This window comes from Myripristis murdjan, chromosome 14, assembly GCF_902150065.1.
Source record: "Myripristis murdjan chromosome 14, fMyrMur1.1, whole genome shotgun sequence".
Classification (NCBI taxonomy): Eukaryota; Metazoa; Chordata; class Actinopteri; order Holocentriformes; family Holocentridae; genus Myripristis; species Myripristis murdjan.
This window is the reverse complement of record NC_043993.1, coordinates 19,646,394-19,668,678: the sequence shown is the minus strand read 5'-3', so window position 1 is coordinate 19,668,678 and position 22,285 is coordinate 19,646,394. Positions and strand designations below refer to the sequence as shown.

General features: G+C 42.6%; 1 protein-coding gene across 4 annotated transcripts in view; it reads right to left on the bottom strand.

Moving 5' to 3' along the window:
* abr (ABR activator of RhoGEF and GTPase) overlaps positions 1-22,285 on the bottom strand; it is a 151,936-nt gene that overhangs the window by 24,430 nt on the left and 105,221 nt on the right. For all 4 annotated transcript variants that reach the window (XM_030068686.1, XM_030068687.1, XM_030068688.1 and 1 more), the window contains 2 exons: positions 21,518-21,615; positions 21,280-21,411 (listed from right to left, as the gene is read on the bottom strand). In XM_030068686.1, coding sequence (XP_029924546.1) covers positions 21,280-21,411; positions 21,518-21,615 — 230 coding nt within the window. The remainder of the gene's footprint in view (positions 1-21,279; positions 21,412-21,517; positions 21,616-22,285) is intronic.

The following is a 22,285-nucleotide window of genomic DNA, read 5'->3' as shown; positions in this document are numbered from 1 at the left end:
AACCCCATTTGGGACTACAGTGTCTCCTTGACAAGCATCATGATTCTGTTGATTCTGCACTTCTCTTGCCTCCACTCCTGCAGGCTTTAGCACCGGTCTGCCAATCACAGAGGCTGCTGAGAGCCAGAGATATAGTAATGATCAATTTAAGGTCTGTGGCAGTCTGACGTGAATACGGAGAGGCTTCAAATCCATACCGAGCTAATGAACACGGGATGGTTCCAACTCACTCTAAAGCAATTGCTCTGGTGTTTTAGCGAGCGACCTCCTTGTTTTGTCATGTAATTGGCCCTCATGATTGGACGTTAGCTGTTCTGGGACATTGCACAGCTGCCTGGAAACATCCTGTTTTGTAGTTGACCTTCACTGTATTCCCACTGCGCATGATGCAAACCCTGTGTGTGAGCGTGATGCAAATTGGTCCATAGTGTTGTCATTTTTTTTTTTTTTTTTTTTATATCATCAGCAGTTTCACCATGGATTCAATTTGTGGTGATTAGACTTCCACCAAAACCAAAAGTGTCAGAACTTAAGGTTTCTGAACTACCTGGGATTACAAAATATATATGGCAGTGCGCACAGTGTATCTGACTGACAATGTGTACAGTCTGAGGCATTTCAGTGCTTCTTCACACACCTGGCAGAATTTACTCAAAACCTCAAACTCGCCCTGGTAGCTCACCGAATAAAAGCGTGTACCACATGTTAAGGCCGAGTCTGGATGGCAGTGTCTTGGGTTCAAATTGGAACTCAGGCCATTTGCTGCATGTCATCCTCTCTCTCTCCACTGCCTTTCCTGTCTCTCTCTACTGTTACTGTGAAATAAAGCAGAAATGCCAAAAAATTTGAAACAAACAAACAAACAAAAAACCTCGAAATCCAAAGAGCAGTTTCAAGGTGTGTGAATGCGTTTTTCATATTCTGGCTAAGAGTTGGTGTGCAACCCCCTATCCTGTTCAGTGTTCTAGACGTTTCATTTTGTCTGACAGGATCCATTCTTCAGGGGTTCCTTTTTTTTTTTTTTTTTTTTTTTAAATCAGGGTGAGTAAAATCCCCATCAAAAGACTGAGTGACTATGAAGAGTTAGTGAAACTGGCTGTCATGGTGGAGATACGGTGATCTACAGTTACAATCTGCCTGTCTCTGTGGCACGTAACAGGGTCATAAAAAACCTCTATTCATCGCCGGGGCTTTGAAGTGCAGCCCGCATTTATGCTACATCATCTAAAATACTAAAAACATATTGTGTGTGTGTGAGTGTGTGTGTGTGTGTGTGTGTGTGTGTGTGTGTGTGTGTGTGTATGTGTGTGTGTCTTCTCACGCCATCATGCCCTGTCTTCCTACTGTAAAGCAGCTACCAGTGGAGTAGTAGAGATGGACCATTTGGAACTCAGAAAAATAAAAAAGTGATGAAACCCAGAGAAAGGGGAAGATGCTTTGGGCTGATTTGGTTTATTCATTGACAGTGACAAAGTGCTGAGTTTTCACTGCCGTGCCGTCGTGTCAATGTAAAGACTGTGACTGGCAGACAGGAAAGGCTGGTTAACACTGTTAGTGATAAGCCATGCTGTGAGTGAATAATTTGATTGTATATACAGTATCCATGAAATGCCTCCAGCTCCTTGATCTTTCCTGGATCTGACTTTGCTGGCTCTGTAAGCAGAAATTGACAAGAGGAATGGGGGAAAATTGGATGAAAAAAAAAGGTGGTGGTGGTAGAAGGGGGTGATCTTTTCACTGAGGAACCTTCAGGGTACAGTACAGTTGGATGGAATTGGAGTAAAGGGAGGTAGGGGCCTAGAAAGGCAGGAAATCAAAGCCCCTAAGGGTGCTCTACAGATTAGTCCTGCTCCCCTTTCATCTGAGCAGTCGGGGGCCATCTCCCTCCGATTAACTACTCCATCACTTATTAAGCACTCTGAAACAAAGGGGGGAAGGGAGAGAGAGGGAGGGAAGCGAGAGAAGAGAGAGTGGTGGGAGGAATTACAATTAACATGTAGATCTAGTCTGTGTGTTGTAGGGTGTGGTTAGGACGTGTAGAGAAAGCGAGTGTGTGTTTGGGTTGTGTGCCCCATGTGTGCGACTGCCCTGAGAGAGAAAGAGCTGGTAGAAAGAAAGCCTTTCCTGTCATAACACAAAAAGATACATGAAGACAGAACCATTTAAAGCTTTCTATATTTCCTCTCAGGTTGAAACTATCCTCAAATTAGCTGGAAAAAACTGGTGTTCCCTCTACTGCAGAATACTTTTGAGTCCTTTTGGATGCAGTCATGGGAGAGAACAACAGAGACAAACAAGGAAAGCAAATAAAGTGCAAAAAAGAGGGCTAAGAGACACAGAATGATGCAAGAGCATCGGGTGAAGCAGTAATGCTGCAGGTTCTGCACCACAAACCTCTAACAACGAAGTCACACCCTGCATGTATGGAATACATATATTTTCCATGTTTGCGATTCACATGTCCTCACTTAATCTGTTGTAACTATCAGTGGTTTGTGTTTAATGCCCTGATTTTAACAGATACTCTTTAAAACTCTGTTTCTGTGCTCTTTCCTATTGCAGTTTGTCGGTACAATGACCTAGTTTCCTCATCAAGGTTCAGTCAGTCACTCTGAGGTTTAACCTGAGTGAAGACCGAAGCAGCAGATGCTCCATTCATATAATCTGATGTTACTGCTCATATAGAGGGCATTCAGATGGCACACACCTCAATTGACACCGAACAATATGTCACCTGCTCAGCTGCTACATCCAAAAAACATCCTCCACACTGAAAATTTGATTTGTCACTTCCTGTGCGCTGAGACATCCCACCAGTGTCCATGAATTAATTTGGGTAAATAGGACAAATTCATGGTTTCAGTTAACGAATATGGAACACCGTTCTATGCTGCAGCCCCAAAAGCTGAGTGTATATTTACACATCGACCTTGACTTATGTACCTTCACAGCCTTTCTATTCTACACTATATTACCAAAAGTATTCGCTCACCTGCCTTTACTCATACTATGAACTGAAGTGCCATCCCATTCCTAACCCATAGAGTTCAATATGATGTCGGTCCACCTTTTGCAGCTATTACAGCTTCAACTCTTCTGGGAAGACTGTCCACAAGGTTGAGGAGAGTGTTTATAGGAATTTTTGACCATTCTTCCAAAAGCGCATTGGTGAGGTCACACACTGATGTTGGTCGAGAAGGCCTGGCTCTCAGTCTCCGCTCTAATTCATCCCAAAGGTGTTCTTTCGGGTTCAGGTCAGGACTCTGTGCAGGCCAGTCAAGTTCATCCACACCAGACTCTGTCATCCATGTCTTTATGGACCTTGCTTTGTGCACTGGTGCACAGTCATGTTGGAAGAGGAAGGGGCCCGCTCCAAACTGTTCCCACAAGGTTGGGAGCATGGAATTGTCCAAAATGTTTTGGTATCCTGAAGCATTCAAAGTTCCTTTCACTGGAACTAAGGGGCCAAGCCCAGCTCCTGAAAAACAACCCCACACCATAATTCCTCCTCCACCAAATTTCACAGTCGGCACAATGCAGTCTGAAATGTACCGTTCTCCTGGCAACCTCCAAACCCAGACTCGTCCATCAGATTGCCAGATGGAAAAGCGTGATTCATCACTCCAGAGAACGCGTCTCCACTGCTCTAGAGGCCAGTGGCGGCGTGCTTTACACCATTGCATCCGACGCTTTGCATTGCACTTGGTGATGTGTGGCTTGGCTGCAGCTGCTCGGCCATGGAAACCCATTCCATGAAGCTCTCTGCGTACTGTACTTGGGCTAATCTGAAGGTCACATGACGTTTGTAGCTCTGTAGCAATTGACTGTGCAGAAAGTCGGCGACCTCTTTGCACTATGCGCTTCAGCATCCGCTGACCCCTCTCCGTCACTTTACGTGGCCTACCACTTCGTGGCTGAGTTGCTGTTGTTCCCAAACGCTTCCATTTTGTTATAATAGAGCTGACAGTTGACTGTGGAATATTTAGGAGCGAGGAAATTTCACGACTGGATTTGTTGCACAGGTGGCATCCTATGACAGTTCCACGCTGGAATTCACTGAGCTCCTGAGAGCGGCCCATTCTTTCACAAATGTCTTGTTTCACAGTCTGCATGCCTGAGTGCTTGATTTTATACACCTGTGGCCAGGCCAAGTGATTAGGACACCTGATTCTGATCATTTGAATGGGTGAGCGAATACTTTTGGTAATATAGTGTATATCATGATGGGAGCACAGCCTCACTATCATGTTGTAGATGTCGTCATGCCCCGGTGTCATCCCCCCGCTGCTTGACTGCAACAACACTGCGCTACATCTGAGCTGTGTGACCCAGTTCCTGTGCTGAAGAGCAGTGCGGCCCCACAGGAGGCTGCCTCTCCTGACCTGCGTGAATTATTCACTCTGGAGAGTAAACCCATGACTGGCTAGACCCAGTCACCTGGGTGGAGTGGGAGGGGATGGAGGTGCTGGGGCTAACGGAGGACACGAGTGGGGATGGGGTGATCTAAAATGATGAGAGATTGGATGAGGAAGTATTACGCAACTGAAGATTACAGTAAAAAGCACAGACTGAAAGCAATCCCAAAGCTAGGAGAGGTGAATGTGTAAATGTTAAGGTCTAAATGAGGAGGACAAGATCATGTTCACACAGATCTGTTTTTTTTTTTTTTTTTTTTTTTTTTTTTTGTGTGTGTATTATTGCCTGTATTTTAAAGGTAATGGGGAAAGCTGACGAGGCTGATAGAAAGTGACTGCTTTGGAAGAAGTGCTTCATGTGGCTTAATTTTAAGTAGAACACAAAAGTTGAGAAAAGTTAAACTTTTTAGAGAAGAACTCGTGATGTGGACAGCATTTTTTGTCACCCGCAGCAACTTCCACCCAGTCGCTACAACAAAGAGGAGGCGGGGGTTTCAGCTGATAGACTCCTCTGCCAGGATCAGCACAGACTGTCCTCTGTTCACTGTGGTCAAACAAAGTACGCAAAAAACAATGATTCTTCCACATGCAATCATGCTTCTATTGTTTATTTGTCTAATCAACATAGATTGCGCCATGCAACAAAATACTATGCATTATTACCAGTGGAACTGGGCACCTGGCTTTTGTTATGGAAACAAAGTGCATAGCCATTGCATAGCCTGATTTTTCACTTAATGATAATCAGCGCAGAATGTGATTGAAGCCATGTCACATCAACTCTGTAACATGAAATAAAAAAATAAAATAAAAATAGTGATAATAATAATTCTAAAATAATAAGATAAGGCATCCAGGTTTGTCACAGTAAGCATTTTCCTGTAGGACTGGCTCAGCTATTCTGTGAACTTGCTAAGCAGCATTCACACCCAACAACCCCCCCACCCCCTACCCCTCCTCAACAATAACCAGTGAAAATCACCATTAAATCAATCAGTGAAAGGTCAAAACCTCATTAACCGGAGAAGGAGCCATCAACTTTACACTCAATGAGAAACCATCAACTAGTGAGTGGAAAATCAATTAAAAAAAGTCTACTAGCCCCTGTTCCTGCCATATTTCCTGGTTATTCAGTAATTCCATATGACCAACCTCTTCACAACAAAGTTAGCGGGGCACAGCAAACACCTCAGGCGTATGAAGAGGAGCTGCAGCTAAACACTCTAATGTGCCAGCTTACCCTCCTTTTATTTGATTCTCACTCAGCTTTGATCTGCTGCTCTCATTCCTGCTCATCCCAGATACAGAAGTGGGAACCAAACAAAGCCGTTTACCACTAATGATCAATACGTAACAGGTAATGGTAGGATGAGATCATGTTGGGCTCTTTAAGGCTGGTTCTGACTGGAGCTGACCTGCCGTGTCTATGCGGGTCGTGTTTAGCATGAAAAAAATCTCAGCAGGCAGCATGGTAATCAACCCAAACAACTCCTCCGCAGCAGCTGGAATACACACACACACACACACACACACACACACACACACACACACACAGACATACACACACACACACCCCTTTCCAAGCTATTATACAACACACATTACATAATTCAAACACTTAGCATGTCTCTGAAATAGACATTTGGGCTGAGGTGCCCTCCCCCATAAACACCCACTCAGCGCTTTGAGTAGCACCAGCACAGGGAACAGGTACACACTCGAGCTAGCGCCCCCGCTGGATCGACATATTTTGTGTTCCTGCCGGGGACATTTTATAAAGGTTGCACGGATGAATTCAGCACGACACATAGTTATGCAACAGGCTGCTTCGAGCGAATCAATGTACAGAGAGCGCTCGTCATCTGAAAAGCACTACAAGTGAGAGAGGAATGTTATCCTGGGTGTTAGCAGTAAAAAGAACAAGGTTATTTAAACAACTAGATTTCAATGGTCAGCTTTAGAGTGCAGCAATAATCAATTTTCAGTTGAACAAAGAGGTGTAAATGACTCATTTGTGACTCATTTCAAAGAGTATTTTTTTTTGCACCATAATATTAAAAACAGATCTGCAAAACAATGTCTGAAATATCAATACTGAAAAAATATTTTGAAAAATACATCACATTGGATATTGTGCTTTTGTCAACACAGAGTCTGAAAAAGAGAGATTTAAATAGTGTCAGGGGGCAAAGACTGTGATATACTAATGTTTTCTCCATAAACAAGATTTAACATTCCTGTATGTGTGAAACTGGCAGAAAATCATGTTGACACACTTTGATTTTTGACATGTTACAGACGGTTGTCTATGTAAGCCCTGCTATCCGACACCACAATTTGATGCGGTTCAGCCTTAAAAAAAAACAAAAAACAAAACTATAGAACCAGAACGGCTGTGACCTCATCTTCTAGACAGCTGACATGGTCAAACAGCCTTGAGGGGTGCCTGGAGGGATTTTAAGGACATTTCCTCCACATGAAAACAATTACATCATCATTAGTCTAATAAGTGATGGCAGGGGGGAGGGCAGGTGGGGGGCTGATGCTCAGACTCCAAGTTGGGAATCCATGAAGCTTGTAATAAGGGTTCAATTTTAATTTCATTATACAACCTTAGGATGTTTACACATCCTAACTCTCTATGGTATATGCCTGCCACCGTAGAAGACTGCCTGGTTGGTGGTGGAGACAAACAATTGTCAGGGTGGCCAACTGGCAGCGGAACTGAATTATCAGTTACGATGTTGTCACTGTGGACTATTAAAACACTAATACCACAAAATCTGATTTAAATCAGATTTGGAAAACATGTTTTTCAAGTGTGGGAGGAGTTTCCGATGTTCATTGGAAAAACAAAAAATCAAGAGAAAAGAGCTAGATGCGCTGGGGTGATTAGTGAAGCTAAGAGGTCGAGCTCATGCAGACTGCGCAGATCGGACAGGAAACGGTCATGTCTCCCTCCCTAGCCCTGGGAGAGGAAGTCATAAAGCAGGATCAAATGCCAGGCATTGCTTATGGTCCTTCCATATGAATGGCGTAAAGTCAGGGAAAGTCATGGCCTCCGAATTGGGACAAGAATTCATGGCCTTACACTTAAAATAACTTCACTGTAAGACTTGAGGTAGTGAAGATATCTGTGGGCAGCGTCTGCACACAACCCAGGTGACTTCAATATTTACAGTGTTAAGTACAGTTTCCACCATCTCTGCTCTGGCTTCATGTTGGCTCAGAAGTGCACAACTTTACAGACCACTTTTATTAAACATGAAGCATTTATATTAAACATGGAGAGGCTTTGTACTGCTCAGATGAAGTGGAGTGGAAGGAACATCAAAAGGTCACCCAGGACTTGCACTGCGGAGATAGAGAGGAAAACAACGCTTGGAGCCATAAAGGTCAGAGCAAGGACCCTGCCTCTAAAGCCTCATGAGCAAATGCAAGGAGAATGAGCTTTACAAAATTCATCCTCCATTTCCTTACAATATAATCAGCTGTCAGCCACTCACTCACGCTGAATGTGGGTACTGAATCAGTGGTATTTGCTTCTATACATCTATTTCTGGCCATTAAAAATACTGAAGTCTAAGAAACCCTGCTGCTACATCAGCTCCTGCTTACACCAAGGTCAAAGGTCACAGTCTAGATAAAGGCTACAGGCTAAATGTGCTATTTCAAGGGCACTGTACTCACTTTAAATATCCTTGCAAGCCCCAGGAAGAAGACTATTAATAAGTGAATTTGCCTCGGAAAGCAGTTTGAGATTCATGTCCACTCATTTGCCTCGCAGTATGCCAGGCAAAATTTGTGTGTCCACAGTAAGCGTGTGTGTGTGTAGCTGCAGGCTCTCTCTCTTGAGTCACCGATGAATGAACAAGGCCATATCACCACAGGAGCCAGGCAGATCTCCATGCAACACCTTAGCATGCAAAAACAGCACACGGCATCCCAAAAGTAACAGCTGCAGCACCTCTAACCACTAATTAAGAGTCAGCTACTCTTTCATCCCCATATGGTTAATGTAGGAGAACAAGATTCAGGGTGAACTGTGTGTAGAGCTAAGAAGTGGGTGTAAATGTTTGTCCGCGATGTAGCTTGCATATTTGTGATTTGTCAACATCTGTGCCGTTAGCCGCTCACAGCAATTATTGTGTTTCAGTATGTCAAGTTTGTTGTGTCTGTAGCTAACACAGCTCATGTCACAGTGACTTATCTGCCAGTACTTTATTTTTGTTTATCTCCTTTTTTATGTGTACTTCTTTTTTATTATTATTATTCTTGCTTTAAAACATTATTCCCCTCCCACATTGCCACTCTCACTCTTTCCTCTGTGCCAAGGGGAGCAAAGAAGAAAATTAAGTGAAAAGGAGGTCGAGGCGCATTAAGGTTTAGCCACTGAGGCTTGGAGAAACTGATACCTTTAAATTTGCCCTTTGGTATCTAACAAAATGTCTTATTAGAATTGCTAGTATTTTTTCCTGACACTATGTGGCACTGATAGCTGTGGGCCAACTAGAAATGTGGAGAAAAAAAACATTTTACACCCACACAGGGAGAGTCCTGGTGGTGTTTTCAATCACGGACAGTGACAGTGTGAGAGCTGCCAGGACTCTTGGGGCCAGGCGGAGTTTATACAGACAGATGTCACTGTTTACTGGGGGTAGAAACACAGATATATAGACTTCACTAAAGACTGGGGGGCTCAAGAACAAGGACCACCCTCTAAATTGACTCACATCACTACATTTTTCAAGTGGAACATCAACAGGAAAATACCTGCCCTCAAGATTTCAGTGAATGATATAATGAAAACATGCATGGATAACAACACTGAGACATCAAAAACCCATGCACTGACCATGAAGGTCAAAGAAGCTGTCTGCTGTTACCCTGTCTCATTAGGAAAAGTCTGCTGACTCTGGCCCAACATTATGTCTGAACCACTTCTGTTCTTACCAAATGTTGTCATTGGACTGTGGATCCCTTAACAAAGCTGTCCAACTTCTCTTCATATAATACTGTACACACTGTACAGTGGAAAACTAAGAGAATTTCCCTGAAGGGATTGAGAAAGTCACTAACTCACTGGGCATCAACAATTCCTACTCATGCTAAAAATGCATTTACTTGAGGTCATATGAGATGCTTTGTATGAACACATCCATCAAATGTCATAAAATGCAAGGCTCTTTACATTCTCACACAGGACTGACTGAGAAACGGAAACAAACAAAAGCACTTCCAAAGCAAATTTCAACAACAAAAGAAAAGTTCATGTCTAAGATGAGAGAAATATGCAGCACCATAATCCCCGCTGTCCTCTATACCATATCTCCAGTTCCTAGATCAAATCAAACCTCGACAGGCCCCGGTGCAGATCAGCTGTCCTGCATAATGAGGCGCAGATCCACAGAGGATAGAGCCTTGCTCAATCTCAGGCCCCAGCTCTGACCATGTGGAAAGCATCTCAGGCACTGCACAATCACCACGTCTAAACAAACAGCGGAGGAGGGCATTTTAACTAAGTGGCATTTGGGTAAACTCTGCAGCTCCATAACTGTCCAACCCTATCAGTGGCTTCCCCAGGGCAGTGTGGGACCCAGAGCAAAGGGGGCCTGGTACAGACGTCAGCTCCAGATGGATATCCATCACATCTCAACACTGCGGGGAAGGATCTGGTCCCCCGACTGCCCACTTCAAAGCCAGTGTAGCCTCGCCACGCTAGGACACTGTGTGTTGCTGAGGCCCATTTACTTTAATATGGGCAGGATGGCTGCCAACAACAGCAAGAGGAAAAGGGAGAGGGAGGCGGAGAGGGAGAAAGGAGAAAGTATTCTGGTCTCTCAGGGTTTTTGGGGATAAAAGAGAAGGGAAAAAAATGAAGAGTCGCATCTGGTGGTCAGAGAGTTGGTTCTGGCATCGAAGTGAAATCTGATTAGGAAAGAAAAGGAGGCAGACAGGGAGAGACTGAGGGGTGCCTCTGTGCTGAGCTGTCCCACCAGCCGACCAACAGAAATGAGGAGGGAGGATGGAGAGAAATACGGGATCGTCCTTTAAATAGACTATTTTCTAACCTCTGAGGGAAGGATACATTGCTCAGCAAACATTTTACAAACCAACTGACTTCTTCCCTTTCTTGTTTGAAACGTAGCAGCCTTCCTGTCCAACTTCTGATCTATCACAGTTGTAACCTCAAAACGTCATCTCCAAAAAGGGAGGGAACAGTGATGCAGTGGTAAATTAAAAAAAAAAAAAAAAGTGGGTAAACTATGGACCTCCAGATGGTGATCATCATGAGGCAAATAACCATGAAAAGAAAGAAAACTCAATCATATTTTAACAGTCATCAATTTATTCTGTTGCTAAAACTTACATCTGTTTGATAATACTAATTCAGATTTTTTCCATTCACTTTATAGACTATATCACCTTTTGGGGCTGAAAAGAGTGGCTTAACACTAGGGAAAACAATGGCTACAAAAAAAAAAAAAAAAAAAAAAACAGAGAAGGAATGAATCGAGAGATGGATTTCTTCTTTCCACCACACTCCTACACTCTCAGTGTTAGCACTCAGCGGTGAAGAAGTGAAAGGAGGGTGTGTGTTTTGGTCCCACACCCAGGACACCCATCCATATAACACAGAGGGATTTCATGCGCCCGCAGCCGAGGTGAAATCCAGACAATCCACGGCTTGGGCCTTGTGGCGCATCAGCAGACAGACCCATGCATGAAATGAGCTTTGTCGCTTGGAGAGCCAGGCTGGGACGGCGATGAGAGGGACGAGGTGGATCTCTTCCCCTCATGTCATCTGTTGTCTATAAATCCACAGCTCAAGAGCAATGAGAGCGAGAGAGAGAGAGAGAGAGTGTGTGTGTGTGTGTGTGTGAAAGGGGATCAGAAGAAAAGAAGAATGCCCTGGCTCCAGGTTTGCCTCCTTAAGAAATAACGTCTCAGGAATTCAATGTCCCAAAATGAAAAGACAGGGAGGAAAAACAGTTGTTACAGAGGAGTCCACAAAAGCCAGGGTACACACTATCGAGTTTAATCAAAAGCATGGAAAGAATGACATTCTTTGATTATGATGAAAATGTATTTTGTCAGTGTTGTTATTCATGCTAGCAGCGCTCCCCACACAGTAGACAACACAGCAAGGTGGCAGAGAGAGAGCTAATGTGGTTAAAAAAAAAAAGCAAGGAGAAGTGAGGGGATAATAGTGAAAGAACAAAGGCAATCATTTTTTCATATCACACAAACACACGCACATACACACACCTAAAAACTGCTTCATCACTTTACCCTGCCATCGTAACAGAATAGACTCAAGTAGATGTTATGTGACTCTCTTTCTCACTGTGTGTGTGTGTGTGTGTGTGTGTGTGTGTGTGTGTGTGTGTATGTGTGTGTGTGTGTGTGTGTCTATGAAAGGCGCTGGGAATGGGAAGCCCAATCAGGGTGATATCTGCCATCTCCAAATATTGAATATCAAACTTTCCACGCCTTTCCTCTCTGACATGAAAGAGGTTATTCTATCATTTTTTTTTTTTTAAAAAGGCTTTCATATTGTCTGACAGTGTCACTTTTTTATTTATAATATTCTCCTGGTTCATTTTGTTTATTCAAGCATTTCCCTAAAAAGTGATTTACTCTAGTAACAGTTTTCTTGTTTATTTTTTTGCATAGTAATTATCTATTTAAACATACTGAATATCTTACTGCCTTGCCAATTTATTCATTTGATTTCTTTTATATGTTCACTTTTGTACATTAACAAACTGACATGTAAAAATGTGCTTGGCTCGTTTTCATTTGCAGTCTCATGGCTCGCTCATGCTTCTCTCTTGGCTCTGGTCTCTGAATTTCAGAGCTATTAGTCTCTTCATGTCTCAGATTCCAATGCTTGTTGGCAGCTGAAGCCGTCAGATTGTCTTTACATAAGACTACGAATGGGAAAATCTGCATTAAAAAAAAAACAAAAAAACAACAAGTAAACTGGTCCTGATTGGTCAAAGGGGGGAATTCAGACTGCCTATGGTTGGACTGCGGGGCTCTGATCTGTCCAGGGGGATTATCTGAGCACTCGCTCGCCCTTAAAATACGACTGTTAGTGGGTAGCTCTGCAATGTCTTTGTATTGGATGACCCCATTCAAAATGTTTCCAATTATTCCCCAACCCTGACTCTTCAAAAAGACAAAAGGCACCAGCGAAAGTAAGGGGGCTTCATGGTGTCTCTCTGGAGAGCATTTCATTTCTCTAGCTGAAACAAGCTCCTTTGTTCTCACTTTAACTCTCAGCAACAATATAATTGGCCACCATCTGGGGGTGTTATTCCTTCCTCTCTCTCTCTCTCTCTCTCTCTCTCTCTCTCTCCCTCCCTCTCTCTCTCTCCCTTCTCAGATGTGCAGCACATGCATGTTCATGGCAGGAAAACATACATCTGTTGTCAATCCCTTACACTTCCCTGAATGATTATGTAATGTTATAATGAGAAGCAATTACCCAGTCATCTAAGTGGTTCAACCACTACACTGGAGAAGAAGAAGTCTGCGTCTGTGTGTGTGTGTGTGTGTGTGTGTGTATGTGTGTATACGCATGTGTGTGCTATCTGCTGTAAGGAGAAGGTGACCAAGTGGGAGAAATAGGGTTAGGGAGAGAAAGAGAGAGATGAGGGGGTCACACAGAAATCTCTGAAATCTCTTGGCCTTTAAATGGACCTTATAGTGTCACTCGATTTCTTCATCGGTTTTACGGTCATCCAATTGCTACAGTCGACCACAGAAGCTTTTCTGCCTTGCTCCTAATCCCTGTCTGAGTCAAAGGTCTCTCCAGTGCCTCTGACTTATTCAGCAGCATGGATATTAACTGGTGCAGGCAGAAGAAATCACATCATGTCCTTTCAGACGTTTTTTGCAGTGGTTTCAGCGGTGACTAATTGCTGGTCACTTTAAAAGCCCAAATAGGTTCTACCCCCATTTATATTTCTGACAAGTCTGCAAATAATGGCAGAAAGAGATAACTGAAGTCTGGGGACTTAAGCACCCAGAAGTCTTGTAATGTGAGGCTAGTAAACTGCACACAGCACACTCAGATTCATCAAACTGCCTGGCCTGAAATGCTTTCTATGACAACAGAGGCAAAATAGCTAACATTTTCTGAAGTGGGAATGTCTGGTTTCTTTCTTTCTTTTCCAACTCTGATTCATATCTCTTCCTGTGTGGCAAGAAGACCTCCAGGCTTAATCATAAAGTTTCATAAATTGCTCAAAAACAGATTTTCCTTTGTTGAGCACTGAGACATTACTATGATTCCTCTTGCTGAGGAGCTCAGGCCAGCAGAGTCATATTTTAAACACCTTATTAACATGTATTGCTACACACACACCCACCCCCACTCCTACGACAATGTTTTTGTTTTTGCCACTGCCCTCTTCTTTGTTTTTGTATTTCTGTGTCTTCTGCTTGTCTTGATTGCGAAGCACTTTGAAACTTGGCATACCACTTCAGTTTTTATTATTTTCTGTAAGACTATGGCTATATTGACCTAGTGCGTTATAAAATCTCATGCTTATCTTTTCCTCCCACTCTGCTCCATCTGAGTCCCACAGAAGGAAACGGATCGAGCTGGATGACAGATGCTGATCAAACGCGTCTCTGTTTTGTCTTCACACACACACCAACAACCCAGATATGGTAGGTCAGGGGCTTTTCCACATTGCAGTCTCAGAAAAAAACCTGGTATTTGCAGTTTTGCATGATCTGAGGCATCGTATGGAAAAGCAGGTAGTTATTTAGGGCACGCATTTCCCTAGTGGCAGAGAGTGGATGTTTTAAGTGGATAACAAAGGCTGTGTAAGTGAGGGCTGTGACAGAGGAGGTTCTTTGTGGGGAGATGACAGGGGAAGACTGAAAATCTGTCAAACAGTTGCCATCAGTTTTGGCTGATCAAGGATCGTCTGATGAGGAAGTCTGCTTAATTGGAACTCATCAATAAAAAAAAAAGCACCATATGCTCAAATGCAGACACAGACTATGAACGATGAGCCTCATTAAAAATGGCTGCACATGATCTTACAAAAAAAAAAATGTTCGGGAAACATAAAGACTAAAATGAGTGGTAAACTAGTGGTGAGGACTTGGAGTTATCTGGGTAATATTGTGTTAAAAAAACCTCTTTGTTCTTCTCTTTGTTACGAATATGTGCTGTGATGTATACACAAACACACACACACACACACTCAAGCCATCCACCCCCCACATACCTACCCAGACAAAAGAGACACACGCGGATAAACACGATGTAATGTAGCAGGCAGGAAATATTGATATCATTTACATGGCATTAGCCCATCACCCATTTATGTGTGTGTGTCCCCAGGGAGGGCAAGCACACACAGCAGTCCCATCTGTCAGTGTTGTTGACAGTTTTGTATGTGTGTATGTGTGTGTGTGTGTGTGTGTTTGTGTGTGCATATGACCGCAGGGGGTGTGTGGTGGAAACATGACAGATCACAGCCCTAAATGATGGGGGGCTAAAACAAGATTGATGGCAACATCTAATAAACACTAATTTATATTAATATCTACACACTTGCGCATGGACACACACACACACACACACACACACACACAGTCATTAAAACCACCAAGCTCCTTGTTAAAAAAAAAAAAAATACTGTACTAAATACCAACAAAGACATTTTTAACCTAAACTAAATAGTAGAATAGTAGAAGAAAAGAAAAAAAATGATATATCAGATGCTATACTACAACACAAGATAGGAATAATGTTATTTAGATTATAAAAAAATAAAGAATTTCAAATAACCTGTAATAATAATATCATATTGTGTATCTTTTTGGTGATTTATCACTCTACATACACATAAATAAATCAAATTAAAAACTGACTTTGTTCACTTTATTGACTTTGTCAGTGACTGTTCAGCAATGATAAACATCTCCTATAATGGTACAGCCCATCAAGAAGACGAAGTACGGTAAATCACGATTTACTGTATATTGCATCACTATATACATATTACTTCATATGATCACTATATTTCGTCAGTTTGACAAATCCTCATCTTGTAATGGCTTTTGACTCACAGGACAGCGAGGAGAGACCAAATCGGAGCTTAGTGGCGTGAACTTTCTGTATTGGCCTGATGGCAACACCCCACAAGCTTCACCACTAATTCTCCCTGCGCTCCAGATGGCCAGCTTGCTATTAACTTGAAACAATGGCACTTTCACCAATAAACCCTTCACACCGCATCTAAATGTCAAATTTTGCATCTAATGCTTCATGTAAGGGGAAAGCTCTGGCCCTTAAGTGGGAACAAGAGTGCAGACAGATGCTCGCCTCAAACTTTTACAACCCCACTGCACTCGCGCTTTTACAGTAACGCAGGCTAATGCACGAGTCCCCGTCCAGTTTCTTGGCTTGAGTCTTTAAAGCCGAGTAAGAGCTGCCAGGAACAAACCGCTTCATTACCCCTTTTTCGGCTCCTTCTCCTAATGCTCCGTTTCTCTGGCTCCCATTATCTCTGGGAGGCCGTTCACATAGATCAGGTTACCGCTTGTGGGGGCCCAGCAACAATGCCGAGGTGGGGGATGACATGCGCTCACCTCAGAACACAAACCAATAAAAACAACCCCCAGCATGGTGCAGGGGGAGGTGGATGAGCCCTGGGGATGATGGGAGAAGGGGACGTGGCCCTGTGTCCGCTGGGGGTATTGGCTGGGAGGTCCTTGGGTTGATAGGTTGAGGTGGTGTCCTTTCACTGGGGAGATGATTGGATATATCAGATTACTAAAATAATGAATGAGGGGATGAGCTGATGAGCTGTGACGCCGCTGAGAACATGCAGTTCCACTTGAGACGCAAAGAGACAAGTAACACTGCGGAAAGGACATTCAGTACAGTCACACGTGGCGTTGACCGTGATCCTCAAGTGCTAGACTGTAAATGATGCCAGCGAGGTCCCGACTGCTTCCCGTGATGGGTGAAGGACAGACTACTCTTACTACAGTCTTGAGAAACATGTTACCTAAGATGGGGTAAAGAAAGAGCAGACTTGCCATTTTCTAGTGTAACCTCTAGTCTCAGACATGGAGATTCAGAGAGAGGGTGCTGGTAGGCGTATGAAAGACAACACGCTCTTTTCCCGATAAGAGTAGAAATGAAAGTACAAGAGCTGAGCCCAGGGGAGGCTGGAATGGTGCGAGTGAGGGCTGAGTTACCAGATGAAAGCATTGCTGGCACTGGCTGATATGATGTGTTTCTGCTACACAAAGCACTGGGCTTGTTAACCTGAAGTGTTGCATAACTCGTCCTGCGAAGTCAAGTATTCCTCGCTAGAGCTGCCACATAAGGGTCACTTAGGAGTGCTTCTATAATGCATGATGCAGAGGAAGGTTCGCAGTGTCAGGAGATTATTGCACTTCCACTCGTAACAAGTCTAGGACTTCATGTCCTCTGTAGGGGCAGTGAACACAAATCAGAGAGGTTGGCAAAAAATGAAAATAACAACAGCCAGCACTTTGTGATCGTGTTTGCATTGCAACATTATCATGAATCAAAAACAATGAAAGAACAAAGCTTCTCTCCTGAAAAGGTTTGCTTTGCTAAATCTGAGAGCTTTCAAGAGCTAACATTAAGGTCTGACAGTAAAAATAATACAAGCGTCCTAATTGAGGTCACACAGTGTGTACAGCCCAGTAGATATCAGTGGTTAGCGAGCAACAACATCAGAGACGACCTGCTGAAGACCGGAGGCGATGCTTCCCTTTAACTGGCAATTTTGGGGGCTGATAACTGATTAGCTTTCCAAATCGCCTGCTTGGAGCTATTCAAAAATCCATTTATGTTGCCAGTTTGAGAGACAGAGGAGTGTACCCCCAACCTTGTTGCCATTTACTGGAGGATTAGCGAAGTGACCCAAAAGATCAGAGGTTATTACCTCAGGGATGTTAGCTGAGTCAGGGACTGGAAATAAATGGTGGCATTTCCCCTGCGGTCAAGCAACTCAATCACACCAACATCACTGTGCTGCTGAAGCCCTTTGCATGTCACATCTATGCTGTTTCTATACTGTGTGTGCACGAAGTCGAGACCCTTACAAAACACAAGAGCTGCCATCTCACCAGTCCAGAAACAGTGGTCTTAGCTTACTGGTGGATATCACAAGAGCTTGGTGGAAATAATACAACACAAAGGGAAAAACTGACTTCCTCACTTGAGGACTGGTTTAATTTTCAGCTCATCCATTGAGTGCCAGAGAATTTCTCCTACAAACTACTTATAGTATATAGCAGGTTTTGCACTATTTATCAAAAAACCTACATGTTTCCATAACCACTATCAAAATAAAAACTTTGGCCTGACCCATAACATGTTCTGATGACACTAGTAATCAACTTTCTCATCGGTGTAAAGTGAAGTAACGGCAGTGGGTAAAAAAGAAAACTTCCAGCCCAATATGCCCATTTACGGTCAGCCAGTATTCCGCAGGCTTGTTAAATAAATCAGAGGGTCTCCAGAGAGCGAAGCAAAACAACGGAGGCAGCTTCACCAGGAAAGAAAACAGCTCGGCTCCAAGTGAAAGTCTTTCTTATGTGCTCTGGAACCTGGACTTACGGCCCTGTGGAAACGCACCGAGAAAACTTTACAGCTTTTAGGTTCCTCAGCTGCTGTCTCCATATCACATGAGATATCTGTGTAAGATGATGCAACATTACTGATGCCGTGTTTCGAAAACACATGTTAATACTGTGCTGTCAAGTAACAAGCCTCCATGGGCCTTTTTCATTGTCCTTCAGTGACAGCATGGCAATGCCTTGTGGGCATTTTCAGATAGTGAACTCAAGGCCTAGCAGGAAGTGAGAACCCAGTTTTCATGCTAAAGGTTATCATTATTGTGATCCAATGTGGAAAAACACTGATTTTCATTTTTTTTTTTTTTTTTTTTAACAGATTATGTATCTTTGAATCCAGAGTTTGAAAATGTTGTATCACTTAACAGAGGGTCACAATTATTTTGCTTGAATTATCAATTATCAAAAAAAAAAAGGTAACCTAACAGGTAAACAAGATGGTGGTTTGTAGGGGCAGCCTTTTTGCTTCTTTCTTGGGAAAAAAAAACATATTCTGATCAAACAAATTGATGTAAAAGGTCTCTTCTATAGATTTGCTTTTCAAGCCTACATTTCATGGAATTTGCTCACAATTATAAGCCAACTGTATTTCTTGACCCTAAACAAACCAAAAAAAATCACATCTAAAAAAACAAAGTCACACCATTACACTCTGAGAGACTTCTGTGTCATTGTACCTTTTTCCACAAACAACCCTGGACTGGCTCTTTGATATCCGTGATAAAGTATCATCTCCTCTGCCAGACAAACAGTTTGTATCATGAATGGAAATATTGCACCTCAACTCCATCAGGCGACCTCCCCCTCTCCTCCTCAGTGCACACCCACACTGGGTTGTCTCTTTAGCACACACACTCACCATTCCCACCCGCTCAGAGCCTGGGACAGAACATACCATTCTCTCCATTTCTATCCTCCACTCTATTTTTTCCCCCTGCAAGCAAGCCAGTGAACAACATGTGGTGTATTTATTTGTTTCTTGGCTGTTGTTGGCTGGGAGTGGATGTTCCCATCAGCAGCAGCAGCAGCAGCAGCAGCAGTTTTCAGCAGTGGGCTGTCTCTTTGACTTGCAGCCATGCCAAAGGGACGGGGTACACTGCACTGCATGTTGGCCCTCTGCTAACAGCTTGTAATTATGAAGAAGCTCTCTTTCTGCCCACACACACACACACACACACACACACACAGTTCCTGTTCTTATCCGCTCATAGGTCAAATAATGTATATCTGTAAGAGACAACCCAATTAACCCAACAGCCCCTGGCCAGACAAGACTGATAAATCCTATAGGTTTAACTACATGGAGTTTAACTTCTTTTAACTGGTATGACGGGTAATTGGGCGAAGAGCAACAAATCTTATAATTAACCTTTTAATGAAGTTCCAGTAAACTTGTCCACACATTTTCAGGGCTTCTTTTCTAGTACCTGAGGTCGCCATGAAGAAAAAAATGGATGCTGAATAAAGATACAAGAGTTGGGGCCTAACAAAAAAAAAAAAATAAAATAAATACAGATTACCATAATGGTGTCCACTCATAAATTCATGTCTTAACAACATATTTTAGACTGTCAGTGAATTAAATGTAAATAGCCACAGTATTTAGTATTTCTGTTAGCCTGCAATGATGGTAGCTATGCAGACTTTTTACATGTGTGTTTGCCAGTGTTGGGTGGTGACTAACACATGAATTAGTAACATTCAGCAGCAATATATCCACCTTCCCCAGTGATGAACAGTGAGTAATCGTACGTACAGATAAAAATGGAAAGAAAGGGTGCGCAACCAAAAAGAAGAATTTGCATCCTTAGAGGTTACAATCATGACTCAAGTCTCTGGATGACACATCTCTTCCCTGAATGTGAAGGCAGACTGATCGAGAATCCATACATTCTTCAGTGCCTATGCACAGCCTGAGGTGCATGGTGACTGGCTGATCTAAACAAGCCAGTCACCTCAAACAAACTTACTCCAAATTATAGATACTAAAGGAAAAGTAAAAAAGAGTAGTAGAGAATTTGTTCCTAGTGGTATACCGGGGGGAAAAAAAGACCATTCAAGGACAAACATCATCAAAGTAAATCAGGACGGCATAGAAAGCGGCAGTGGCAGTCAGGAAAAGCAATAACAAATATGTTGTTGGTGTTTTTTTCCACTTCAGTGCTGGTGGAAAGATATACAACAGGAATGTGGGTTTGGGGAGAAACGAGGTACAGGAAAACACTTTTTTTTTTTTTTAAAAGCGCATCTCTCCTTTAAAATCCAATGCTGTCTGAGTAATTCAAGTTTGCCCCACTTTCTCTGGATGTTAGAGAGGAGTTTTGTATTCCCAGTGCAAAATCCGTGCTGATGTTGCTTCTACCTGAGACTGAAACTGTTGTTCTATATGCAGCAGCACCAACAACAAACAACTCCAGAAATGCTTTAACTGTTCTGTCTTTTCCGTTTTGTTTGCGCATATTGGAAGGAGTAAAAAACATGTTAGACAAAGGTTCAAGAGGAATACCTTGCTACAAGCGAACCTCTAGCTATGATACAAATGAATCACTTGAGAAAAACACAAGCACATTAATTTATGGTAAGAGCAACAGAAACCCTCAAAGCTGACCCAGATTTATAAGGTGAAGCTCAATCGGGTGGTGGAGAGAAGAGGAGAGATCCCCTCTTGAGTATAATGACAGCAACTTGGCTGAATTGAGGAGAAAATGACAGGAGTCAATCTAAACTTGACCCAACAGAATCACGTGGAGAGGAGGTAGCGGAAAAAGTGAAGCACAACTCTGACCAAGCTCTTCTGTCAAAAACAACAATCAGAGTGGAGAACAGCTTTAAACCTCAATACCAAGAAACCACAGACTCCATTCTGTACCCAGAGTATACAGTAGTTACAGGACTCACAAAGGTACTTTTATAGGGATGTTTCTTACAATGAGGAAGGGGATAACCCCTTAAACAAACTCTCTTTCAGACAGTTAATCCAACCAACATTGTTAGTTTCCACCACAACAAAACCACTCTGTTGCGCACAGCGGCTAGACAACTAATGAGTCACATGTTGGGAAAACTCCCCAACAGGACACAGGCCTTTCTCCATCTGTGTATTGTATTCATCTATGGCATGACAGATCTCTGGCTAGTTTCTGTGATGGCCCACATGATCCAGATAACAGACTTCAGGAGTCTGCTCAGGGCTTGCCACCCTCTCTCCACTTACCTGAACCTGCCCTTTGCCCATGATCTTGTCTACAATCTCGTTGTCGTCCTTGTTGAGCTTGCTCTTGTCATAACACTTCTCATAGCACAGGATCCGCAGGCACTGGGAGCCCTCCAGCTCGATCTCAAACTCCTATTGGATGAAAAGGGAAAGGAAACTAAAACACTGCTCTTTGGATAGAGAGTAAAAAACAGTCAAACAGAAAGTGCTTGGAAAAATTGACATTTTGTTGACGGACCTCATTCCACTGTGGCTCGGTGGTATCTCTGAAGACTCGGGTCTTCGCCTTGCTGACAAAGTATCCATATGAGTCTACTTCCAGGGTACAGTACAGATCTAGGAGGAAACACAGGAGACAAATCCATCAATGAAACATCCTTTCATTAAAGTAACTAGTCACCAGTTATACAAAAAACAGGAAAACAGACTACAAAAATATAAATAAGTTCCTTGACTGCAGTGCCCATAGTGCATGCACTGCAAAAACTCAAAATCTTACCAAGATTATTTGTCTTATTTCAAGTGAAAAATGTCTTATTCCTAGTCAAAATATCTCATTACACTTAAAATAAGACATAATCACCTCAGAAGTAACTTGTTTTTGGACAATTGTCACTTGTTTCAAGTGAAAATTTGCTTGAAACAAGTGAAAATTTGCTTGTTTCATTGGCAAAATTTGTTTCTTGTTTCAAGCTACTTTTTACTTATTTCAAGTGAATTTTCACTTTTTCCACTGGCAAATTTTGCCAATGGAACAAGCAAATTGTCACTTATTTCAAGTGAATTTTCACTTGAAATAAGTGAACATTGTCTAAAAACAAGTTTCTTCTGAGGTGATCATGTCTTGTTTTAAGTGTAATGAGATATTTTGACTAGAAATAAGACATTTTTGACTTGAAATAAGACAAATAATCTTGGTAAGATTTTGCGTTATTGCAGTGTGAGATACAATATCCAAAAAATCTGATGTGGCTTTGCGATAACCATACTTTGAGAAACCTACATA